Source organism: Nestor notabilis, unplaced genomic scaffold, assembly GCF_000696875.1.
Source record: "Nestor notabilis isolate BGI_N333 unplaced genomic scaffold, ASM69687v1 scaffold29690, whole genome shotgun sequence".
Classification (NCBI taxonomy): domain Eukaryota; kingdom Metazoa; phylum Chordata; class Aves; order Psittaciformes; family Psittacidae; genus Nestor; species Nestor notabilis.
In genome coordinates this window covers 59,691-71,409 of record NW_009912018.1, presented here as the reverse complement: position 1 = coordinate 71,409, position 11,719 = coordinate 59,691, and the positions used below count along the sequence as shown (strand labels likewise).

At 37.7% G+C, this 11,719-nt stretch overlaps 1 protein-coding gene across 1 annotated transcript in view; it reads left to right on the top strand.

The window, feature by feature from the left end:
- Window positions 1–5,982: 5,982 nt before the first annotated feature.
- Window positions 5,983–11,719, top strand: part of HECTD1 (HECT domain containing E3 ubiquitin protein ligase 1) — a gene marked incomplete at its 5' end in the record, with an annotated part of 42,154 nt that continues 36,417 nt past the window's right edge. Inside the window, 4 exons of the mRNA XM_010017416.1 lie at window positions 5,983–6,217; window positions 7,104–7,331; window positions 10,373–10,654; window positions 10,900–11,188. Coding sequence (XP_010015718.1) covers window positions 5,983–6,217; window positions 7,104–7,331; window positions 10,373–10,654; window positions 10,900–11,188 — 1,034 coding nt within the window. The remainder of the gene's footprint in view (window positions 6,218–7,103; window positions 7,332–10,372; window positions 10,655–10,899; window positions 11,189–11,719) is intronic.

The following is an 11,719-nucleotide window of genomic DNA, read 5'->3' as shown; positions in this document are numbered from 1 at the left end:
CCCCCCCAACTTTGAGGATAAAGCAGCTTTATTTTTTTTGGTCGTAATTTCTTTTTTTCTGATATATATTACTTCTTTTAGTTAATATATGATCTAGATAAAACATTGCAATATCAAAACTGTTTTCACCACGTTGCTTTTAAGTTTAGAAATTATTCATTTTGCTTTTTTCACCTCCATGGGAATCAAGTCCTACAATGAGGAAAGGTTTCTATTCTTTCCCCTTGGAAATCAAAAGCATCATCTGCCAGTAGAAGGCAGTGTACTAAAAACTAGTCATCCTGTCCTGTCACATCTGTTCATTTGGTGCCATAGTTCCTCCCTCAGCCTCCATGCTGTCCTGAGAAATTTTGGCAGTCTTGGTTTTCCTATTTAGACAGTTTTCTAAAGGTGAGTCTGATGTGCAGCCGCTGTGGTATGATACTCTTGAAGTGCTTTGCTTCACTACTGGTCAAAGTACATTTTAGTTTTGAGCACAGTCTTGGCTGGGCATTTAGCATTAGGGTCTGTATTACTGATGAAACCTAATCTTCTGCAGCAAATATTTGAGACAGTTTTAGGCCCCTTTGATCTATTTTGGTCTTCTTAAGGAAGCCAGTAGGGATTTACCTGGGAATTAAGGTGTAATAGTGACACATACCTAACATGGCTCATCTGACTTACTGTTTGGTTCCTGCTGGTGTTGATTGTATTTGCTTACTTGGTGTTTCATTGAAAAGAAGCGCTGGTCTCAGAAGGTGCTCTTCTCAGGACGTGGTTGCTAGAATTGCTTCCAGGTGAGCAGTGGATTTCTCTTCCCTGTGCTCCCTTTGCTTACACTTCAGTAAGAAGGTGCTTTTACTTAAGATTGGATTGAGTAAAGACTTGAGGGCTACTTAGAAAGACTATTTGCGCAATTTTGAGCTATGAAGACCATCCACTAAGCAAGGGCAAGTTTTTCCCTTTTTCTTAGTGTTCAAATGCCAGCACACAGAAATCCACTTGGGACAGAAGTGGATTTCTGGGAGGGGCGTTCTCTGCACACTCACTGTATGCCTTTGGCAGTGTTGTATCCCATCGTGTGCTGGTGTTCCCATTTACCCCTTCCAGTCCTTTCTCTGCCACTACTCACACATGCAAGTTCTTGTCCCTGAAGGGTGTAGAGCAGATTCTCGTAGTTTCAACCATGAGACCGCTGTGTAGATAGCTTAGTGTGGATTTGGGGATTAGAAGGTGATCTCTATAAACCTGACCTGTGTACTTCTGTTTGTAACACAGTCATTGATAGAAAAGTTACTTACAGCAAAATGACTGACGTTCCTCAAAGTGACATCTGTAAAATTTTATGCTATCATTATTCTAACCACCTGTTTGAGAAGACTATGGCTGGAGCACTGGGAATGTGTTGGTGTGCTGCCCTTCTCTGCTGTTACAGGCTCAACAGGCTGCGTGCGAGTGACAGAACTGGTACTTTCTGTTCCCTTGCTAGCAGGAACCATAGGGACTGCTAAGGCCCAAGCAGACTTCAGCAAGCAAAAAGAATCTGAATTTATCTGTATAATAATGTGGGAAGATTAATTTGCATTCTCTTGTCTATATCTGTACAATAATGATATTGTACAATTATACTTTAGTTTTTCTAGGATGGAATCTGTTGTTCTGCTCTGGAAGTGCAGGGAGATTCTGACCTGCCACAAGAGCCCTCAGATGCTACAGTATGACAAATACTAATGACTTGCATATTGCAGGGAGTAGGTTAGAAGGAGGTGCTAAATATTATTAGGAAATTTTCTGGATAGAAGACAATGCGGTGAGAAGTTCAGAGCTTGTAATGTGTGAGGCTCAGTCTTGGTCTTACGTATCTAATGATCACAAGACTGCAATGAGTTAAGGTGGGAAGGCAGTGTTTCCTGCCTGCTCTCTTATGTGATGTGAACGAAGAACAGTCAATTACATTTGTCCGCAAGAAGCTCCTGCTGCTAGGTTGTTTCACTTCGTTAAGCACAGAAATTTACCATCCTAATCATAAGAATCTGCACAATCAGAATACTGTTTAAAATCTAGGAAATATTGATAATTTTTTTTGTCTTGTCTCAAACTCTGGACACCCACAGAGAGAGACTACGTGAAGAGGCTTGGGCGTGGCTCCTTGAAGATGTATTTCAGAAATGCATGCAAATACAACTTTGTAATTGTGTTCTCATAAAGTCTGTAACTGACCAGGAAGAGGCTGTTATATATGAGTAGTGCAGAACCTTGTATACTGGGCTGGCATACAAAACTTTTTTTTTTGTTTGTTTTTGTTTTTGTTTGTTTTTTTGATACCATTACAAGTTCAAAATGGTAAAGAACTCTGCTGCTAAGAACAAAGTATAACTATGTATTGCCCTGGAATAATATTACAGAGCAGTGGACAAGATGGCATAGCGGTCCTATCTAGGCACATTGGTGTATTGTGAACAAGACAGCATAGCAGTCCTATGTAGGCACATTGGCCAAATCTGTCTTTTTGAATCTGAGAGCACAACTGATGACGTAATTTTCAAAGTCAATGTCAGTGTTGCTGTCATCCTTTGTGTCTTAAAAAAACAGGTCAGGTCTCTTGCCAGCTGTGACCTCTTTGAAAAAGTAGTAGCCGTACATGATAGATTATTAACGCAGTATTTATAAAACAATAAATAATAAAACCACTTTTTGACAGTCTTGCTGGCAGAGACTCAAGGCGGCTAGAATCTTGGTCTGTCTGTTTGGTTTCCTCAGAAATACTTCTGCGCACACATTTCATTGCCTGGTATGACTTTAGGGGTAATAACTTTATTTGTATTACTGTATTGTGTGGAATTGGAATCAAATTGCTTGAGTTGGGAGAGACATGATGGGGAAGAAGATGACCCAGCTGTACATTAAATTTTAGCTGTGTGCTAAAATAATAAGCAGTTCTCGTTTGCTGTTTTGGAGACCAGGACAAAAATTCTGGTTTGATATTTTTGCCATGTTCCTGATAACAGTGTAAGAAAAATGAAGTTGACATTTCTATTACTTCTAAATTTTTTATTTTACTTTCAAGCCTGTGATTTCCTATGTGTTGTTTTTTTATTTGCTGCAGGAAAAGAAGGGGAAAAAAAACACTTAAACTAAAACTTCAGTATTGCTCTTTTCCCCCTTCCTATTTTCTTCAGTCTTAATTATTGTCCTTAATACATCTTTACAAAATGTTTCTGCTGCCTCTTCTACATGGTGCAGTCCAGCTCTTAAATTCCCAGTTGCTAGCCATAACCAACAAAAATAAAAACCAAACCAAACAAAAAAACCCAAGAACCAACCCCCAAACTGTTAAAAGAAACAAGCAACAAGTACGTACAGCTCAGAGGTTGAAGTAGCTTGAAAGAATTTTCTGTGAAAACTCTTGTTAAAATTAGATCAGTTGCTATTTTCAGAAAGGATAAATAATTTATTTTTTTCAGAACAAGTGAAGTTCTTACCATTGCTGCTTTTATAGGAATTCAATGTGCGTTACTTTCCATAGTCTACAAAGCTGTTGAAGTCTGGGTAGCTGTTTATTTTGAGAACCAAGTAATTCCCACAGGTGAAGTGCATGACGAATCTACAGTTTCTTCCTGAAATCTTGTGATACAACTTGGTTACCTTATTGGAGGACTGGAAGTCATTCCTCTGTCAGAGAACAAATGTCATGACAGCAATTGGAGGTTGCTATTTGCCTTCCAATTGAAAAGGTGTGGGCTCTGACTAATGTAGCCAGAGGTTCTGGCAAAAAAAGCATTTTAAAAAACCCCAAGCGCTTTTTGCCAGTGAGCTGTGCTCTTCTAAGAGTGTTGCTGACACAGTGTGCTGACGTTTGTGTGCTGGCAAAAAATTAAATAGCAGTGATAGCCTCTTTGGTAACTTTGTATTTTTGCTGTATCTGCTGGGTAATTGGCTCTTGTGGACAGGTGTTTTAAGGACAGAAATAGATTTCTTTCAAATTTCTAAATTTCCATTAAAAAAATAAAAAGAAATACTGCCAAGTTCCATTTGTGCTGTGTCTTTTTATAAACCATTAAGTCATAGAAAAAATGTAAATGTTAGATTTGCTTTTAACTCCCTGCAAAAATCTTGAGGATTTTTTCTGCTGATTTCTTTGGATATCTAAGAAATGGTTTACTTCTGCTTGCTAGTGTTACAATGGAGGCAGCAGAGCTCCTGACCTTCCACATGGTTGTACGTGGTTGGTTTTGGTTCACTTGGGTTTGGTTTTGTTGTTGTTTTGGTGGTTTTTTTTTACTATTTGTGTTTATAGTTAAATTTACTTTCTTGCAATATGATGTTGGAAGAACACTGTTCATAGCTGTGTTTGTGATCTGTCTGGTATGGCATAAAATGCAGTGTAAAAGATTCAACAGAAAAATACTTGTTCAAATAGCACTGTCCACTTTAAATTTTATGTAATGAAATGCTTCTTGTGTCATCGTATGGTGATCAACAAATAATGAATACTGATTTCAGGCTACTTTTTCCAGAGGATAATGTCTTTAAAATGCAAAGTTAGTGTGGAAGCTCTTTAAGAAAGATGTGGAATTAAATAGCAGATTTCTTAAGAATAAAAGACAATATAACCTGGATAGGATAATATAAGTATTTAATATGTGATTTAGCTTTATCAAAGCTTCTCCTATTAGTTTATGTTATTAAGGATCATTGGGTAATGTATTTATTTATCAGGCAGTATTATTTAATCACTTCATAAAACATGGGCAGATCTTCAAGGAAACTATTAGCGTTTTGCTGTCCCAGGATCTGATGCCTTTGCATGAGTCACTGTGTGTAGCAAATGGGATATGAATGACCTCTGGCTTAGTCTTCAGAATGATTCATCAATGAGTACTTCACCTGTCTTCTTCACCACAAGCATGCTTGCTTTTATTTATTTATTTTTGTAATTTAGAAAAATTTTAGGCTTTCTTTTGCAGACCAAAACCCTAGTTTAAGGAAAAGTTATGATATTTGCTTCCTGTAGATTTAGTCTCATTTCCTACATCTAGGGATGAGGTATCCAGTTAATTTGAGTACTGTTACAGGATATATCCCCTTCATTTAAGTCCCCGCCACCACCTTGAAAGTCTTCTGCCACTGCAGTGAGCAATCATTATGTTATTTATTGCGGAGTAAGTATGCTATTGGAAGATAAATTGTCTTAAAGTATAGCTATATGTCTTAAAACTTTTGATCCAAATCAGTCTTAACCACAGCTGCCATAATAGTGAAAAGCATTATTATGACCATCCATTTTGTTTTGTGTCCTAATATGTCAGAGGGATAGAAGGACTGTTGCAGCTTGCTTATTGTGTTTTGAAGTCGTGGAGATGTTCTTGACTGTCTTTGCATATGGAAATGAGGCTAACAATAAAGAGGAGAGCCAGAAGCTACTGTGACATGGATATGAAGAGAAACTGTAATGGAAGCAAGCTAAATGAGTTGAATATGTTCTCACTGTGGTTAGGGAAAAAGAATGAGGCGGGGTGCAGGGGCAGAAGCTAAAATAGGATAAAAAGACAAGTGAGAATGTTTATAACATAGGGAAGAAGGACCACTCAATTAAATTGTGTAGTGAAGCCAAAATCTTTGGTCATTGTATCAGTATTTCACGGTTAAGTAGGCATTTATCATCATGAACCTTGAAGCTTTGTTAAGAAAAAATGCATTCAGTTTGGTTATGTGATGTTAATTCCTGAAATAATTTCCCCAAAGGATAAATTTTGCCCTGAATGACTGTAAAATTCCACGATTCCGCCCCCCGCCCCCCCCCGCCTTGCTGGCTTCCTCCCCTAGTGCAGCATCTGTTCAGATTACTGACTGGAATTTTGGAGTGTGTATGAGATGCATGTGTCCTAGTGTTCTAAATGAATGCTCTAAAGCAATTACAAACTAAGTGAGCAAATCATGTCAGTGTGAAAAGCATTAATCTTGAGGTTTTTTGTTGTTTTGTTTTGTTTTTTTATCCTGCAGGTGCCCTCCTCGAACTTTTTTACCAGCACTGTGCAAAATTTTTCTTGATGAAAGTGCTCCAGACAATGTATTAGAAGTAACAGCTCGTGCCATAACATATTATCTGGATGTATCAGCCGAATGCACCCGGAGGATTGTGGGAGTAGATGGAGCTATCAAAGCACTTTGTAATCGTTTAGTAGTTGTTGAACTTAACAACAGAACGAGCAGAGATTTGGCTGAGCAGTGTGTGAAGGTATGTGTACTGAAGATCCTTCTGTTTTTAAGAAGGAGCTGGAAAACTTGGGCTTGTTTCTGAAGAGTTTCCTCATATGCTAATCCTATTTATTTTATTAAAATGAGAAGCAGAAACATAGAGTATGATGCATGCCAGTGATGCTGCTTATCTTTATTGTCAGTCTGCTGCTCTTCAAATCTGAGATTCTTTTAAAAAAAGTATTGAAAAAGAAACAAAACATATTAGAAGAAAGTTTTACTGTTTGTCTTGCGTGACTAGAATGCTAAGGGTAATTTCGTGCAAAAAAAGGGAATGAAGAATTGCTCCACGTACAGATAAATTACCTGCTATAAAAGATTTTCTGCTGTCTCCTCAGTAGCTCTAGACACAGCTCTTCTGCACCTTTGTGAAGTTTTCAGAAAAATTTTCAAGACCCTTAAAATTTATTGTTCAAAGCATAACTCATGGCCATGTGATAGCTTATAGTTTACGTCCTTGATTACCATGGCATCAGACTTGATGCATTTGTTTACTAGTTCTAGTCTACTCAAAAGTACATCACTGGAGTACTGGAGTAATAGTACTTTCGGAATTTTTGGGGCTTTTAGTTGTGTGTTATCCGGATACTTAATTCTCCCAGGAAAGGATACTGTTTTCCAGCTGTCTTAGGAACACCTGCTGTGACCATGCTGTTGGGGGATGTTCTTGTATCCGCTCCTGTATTTTTGAAGAAAACTGTTATTACTAGAGTTGTGGAGGCTTTGGCCCCAGCTGGGTGTCAAGGAAGTGGAGTGGGTTTTTTGTTCTTTTGTTTCGTTTTCTTAACCAGTTTTGTAGATGGGTATAAACAAATGAGTAACTTTTTGTGCGTACTTCATTCTGATTAAAATTCATTTTGTCATAGGTGTTAGAATTAATCTGTACCCGTGAGTCGGGAGCCGTATTTGAAGCTGGAGGACTGAATTGTGTACTGACATTCATTCGTGACAGTGGACACCTTGTTCATAAAGATACTTTGCATTCAGCTATGGCTGTAGTATCCAGACTCTGTGGCAAGATGGAGCCTCAGGATTCTTCATTAGAGATCTGTGTGGAATCGCTGTCTAGCTTATTGAAACATGAAGACCATCAGGTAATGTAATATGCAATATGTAATAATATAAATTCATGACTCAATATACTGTGAATTTAACTTCTGTTATGTTTAATAGATAGAATGTTTAATAGATGAATAGTTAGGTATTTTTATATAGCCTCCACAACTATTATGTTTACATAGTAGTTATATTTAGATATTATCGTAGCTTCCTTTACAATTTTGATGACAAGAAGATAAAAATACTGCTTAGTGTTTGACTTCAAGCACTGTTGTGTGAATATGGTTTTACATGACCTCTGAAAACTTGATTGAAAAACATCTTGTAACTTTTATCAGTGCATTTTGAAATATTTTCTGAAGTAGCTATTGTTGTATGTCTGCACCTCAGTCACTATAAAATTTGAGCATAAATAAAAGACAAAAACCAATTTGGTTTGTTTTTCTTTTGCCAAACTAAGAGAAGCTATTAAAACATCCACAATCAATGATAAATACAGTGGAAGCCACCTTAAGTGGTACTACTATAGATGCAGCACCACTTTTTTATTGCAGTTTTGTGAAGCTGAGATGAAGTAGTGCTTGTAAAATCTAGAAAATGAATGATAAAGGAATTCTCTTCCTACCAGTAGAATCCTTTTGTGTGTGTCATACTAATGCTTTGCAATAGCTGTTTAGCCAAAATCTTGCTGTACCATGGCCAGGTTTCTTGTCCATATCATTCTCAGTCCCCATTTTGTCTCCACCTCTGTCCTCATTCCTTTCTCTACACTCCCCGCCCCCAGTCTGGTTTAAGCAGCACATCATATTTGTGAGACTAAACCTTTTTGCCTGTGAGCTCAATTTTTAAAATATATTTTTAGATTTTTTTGAAAGACCCAGTTGGCAGGGGACTGTCACAGTAGCCATTTCAGAATAAGCTACCATGTTTTTTAGACACTTCCTAGCTTTATTAATGCACTGATCATCTCGGGCAATCTAATCTTGAAATCTAGACTGTAAGTCTGTAGTATTTTAACTGTTTCCCAGTATATAATGTGTTTGAAAAAGCAATTGCTGGAGCTGTTGGAAATCTGAATGAGAGTTCAAATTAACTTACTTTTTTATCAGTAAAGCTCTAAGGTAAGTGTGTTTAAGATTGGGGTAATCCAGACGATAGTAAGTAAATCTCTACCACTGTCCTTGAGAAACATGTTTTGCCTGAAACAAGCCTCAGGATTTACAATGAATGTTAATGTGTATTATGCATTTAACCAGAAACTTGCTTTGTAAAGTTTTGTTGGTACTGTGTTTTCCCCCGCCCCATCCTTTTACAATGTTGGATTTGATCACTTTTTGTGGGGGCTACCAGTTAGTAACATCACTTGAAGAGTTCAGACAAGATGAATGAGGCCCCAAGAACATCTTATCGATAAGCCTTTTTTGTGGTTTTTGTTTTTTGGTTGTTTGTTCGTTTGGTTTTTTTTTTTTTTTTTTTAACCCTTTCTACTGAACTTGCAGTTTGTGAGAAGAAATGTAAATGCCTTGCACAGTACCCTCTTGCTTTGTAAACTGATGCCACTAATGCAGTGTGTTAAATAAGCTAAACCTCTTCTGTGTATTTCTGACAGAGCTGTTTTGGTAAAAATCCGTAAAGTATATACAGATTACGTAAAGTTTGGCAGAATTGTCTATCATGCTGTCAAAGAACTGGAGCAAAATGCTGGAGGAGATGAGCAGTGACAATTACCAGTTAAAGAAAAAATGCCTTGCAAAAGAGTCCTGGTAAATCAGAATGCTTGGCATGCAGGGACCATGCCAGAAGTTTAACATGCTTTGCATTTATTCATGACAATTTTTTTGTTTTTCAAGTCCTTGCAAACTTAGTGGGGATCCAAGACTTTTAACTTCATGATGTCTGGCTAATACTCTAATCTTGTTTTGTGTGTTGACGAGTAATTGTCTTTAAGCCCTTGGTTTGTGATGGCTGACCATCATTTTGAAAATGGGCTATGCTAGAAGTTGATTACATTTTAAGGAGTAAGAAATATAGTAATTTAGATAGATAGATAGATAATGTGTTGGGTTTTATTTTGTGGGGTTTTTTTAATTTCTTGATACTGGTCTGGTTTGCCACTGAAGTCTATGAAGGCAAATGTGCCTGAAGCACCTCATCTTGATATGCTTATGCAAACTTCTTGAAAGACGGAGATACTTTCAATGTATAGATGAGAGAGGTGTTCAAGGCAAAACCTTCCTTTCTTTTCAACATCATCATGAAAAGAAGTTGGATTTTTTCCTGGGCAGTTGGCCAGCAGTGGGGTTTTTTTGGTATTTTTTTTTTTTTTTTTTTAATCTGGATTGTTAAGAGGATCAACAGTAATCCTTGTTTCCACAGTGTCACTGCTGGTTTGTGGGTTTTTTTTGTTTTTGCTTTGATGACAAACCTAAATTTGGAAGTTTGTATTCTATTGTCTCAAACATACTTGCATATCTCTGCATTAGGTGTTCAGTGGGCAGTCTGGATTATTTTAAGGTAGAATCTGCTTTTCCCAGTTTGTCCTGCTTTTAGGCTTGGTCCAGTTGAAAGATTTCTTTTACATAAGAGAAGCCATGTAGGCCTTTAAATGCAGCTTCAACAATGGACAGTTGCTAGTAGGGATTATAGAGAGTTGTGTTTCCTGTAAGAATAGCATGTATTACTAAAAACTTCTAAAAATGTGCTGCAAGATATATTAATTTGGCAATTTGATTATTGAACATGTCTTTTCTAGATTGATTTGGGGCTTAAGGAGATGTTCACAATGCTGAACTTCAGTCAAAGAGAAATAGTTTCCTTGATTTCTATGTATCATCAACAGAGAGAAAAGGGTGAGAGGAACCCAACAGAAATACTGCCTTTCAGTGAGCAGTTCAGAGCACTGTTGGGTTCCAGCTCCACGTTTCTGGCTCAAAAAGCCTATCTTTCTTCATTGACCTTGAGGGGAACCTGTGGAAATCAAGTCTTTCTATGTGTCCCGTGTTCTTAAATATCTCCTTAGCATCTTCTCATCTTAAGTAACAGAATTTTCATGATTTCTCTTGCATTTCTTTCTTAGGTTTCAGATGGAGCTCTGAGATGCTTTGCTTCATTAGCTGACAGATTCACACGGCGTGGAGTTGACCCTGCCCCATTAGCTAAGCATGGATTAACTGAGGAGTTGTTATCTCGCATGGCAGCTGCTGGTGGAACAGCATCAGGACCATCTTCAGCTTGCAAACCAGGACGCAGTAGCACTGGAGCACCAGCTACAGCTGCGGACTCTAAATTAAGTAATCAGGTGTCAACTATTGTAAGCCTGTTGTCAACCCTGTGTAGAGGCTCTCCAGTAGTAACACATGTAAGAAACCCTTTTATGCTATGGCTTTTTGTTCTTATAGGGTTTTTCCCTTTGTGTACTTTAATATATGCAAGATTTGTGTTGCTGTTTTGTATATCAATATGGAAGTTTTTAGGTTTTATTTTTATATGTATGCATACACATAGGTTATTCATAAAGAGGGGAAGAAAGGAAACATTTCATATGGAAATGAAACCCAATTCTGATAGTATTTTCTAAAGCCCTGTATATTTTTTATTGTTCAGACTTTTAATTATTTCCAGGATCTCCTAAGATCTGAACTTCCAGATTCTATAGAAAGTGCGTTGCAGGGTGATGAGAGATGTGTACTGGATACCATGCGGTTAGTAGATCTTCTTTTGGTGCTACTGTTCGAAGGGAGAAAAGCCCTGCCAAAATCCAGTGCTGGATCTACAGGCAGAATCCCAGGATTGCGAAGACTGGATAGTTCTGGGGAACGTTCTCATCGGCAGCTAATAGATTGCATCCGCAGTAAGGATACTGATGCCCTAATAGATGCTATTGACACAGGAGGTAAGCAACAATACTCTGAAAAAGAAAATGAGATAAATAAAGTATCTTTTTATAATCTATGGTGTCATAGATTTGGGGAGGGACTCTTCGTTAGGGACTGTAGTGGTAGGACAAGGGGTAATGGGTTCAAACTTAAACAGGGGAAGTTTAGGTTAGATATAAGGAAGAAGTTCTTCACAGTGAGGGTGGTGAGGCACTGGAATTGCTTGCCCAAGGAAGCTGTGAATGCTCCAACCCTGGTGGTGTTCAAGGCCAGGTTGGACAGAGCCTTGGACAACACAGTTTAGTGTGTAGTGTCCCTGCTCATGGCAGAGGGGTTGGAACTAGATGATCGTAAGGTCCTTTCCAGCCCAAACCATTCTATGATTCTTTAAGAAATGCTTAGGTAGTACCTTGAAAATCTGTATGTACTTATTTTGTTAAATACACGACAGGTCTTGTTAGTAATAATTCCTATGCTACTTTCCTTAATTTCAATTAAGAGCATAAATGCTTCCCTAGAATTATTGAGGATGCTTTTTTTTTAATTAT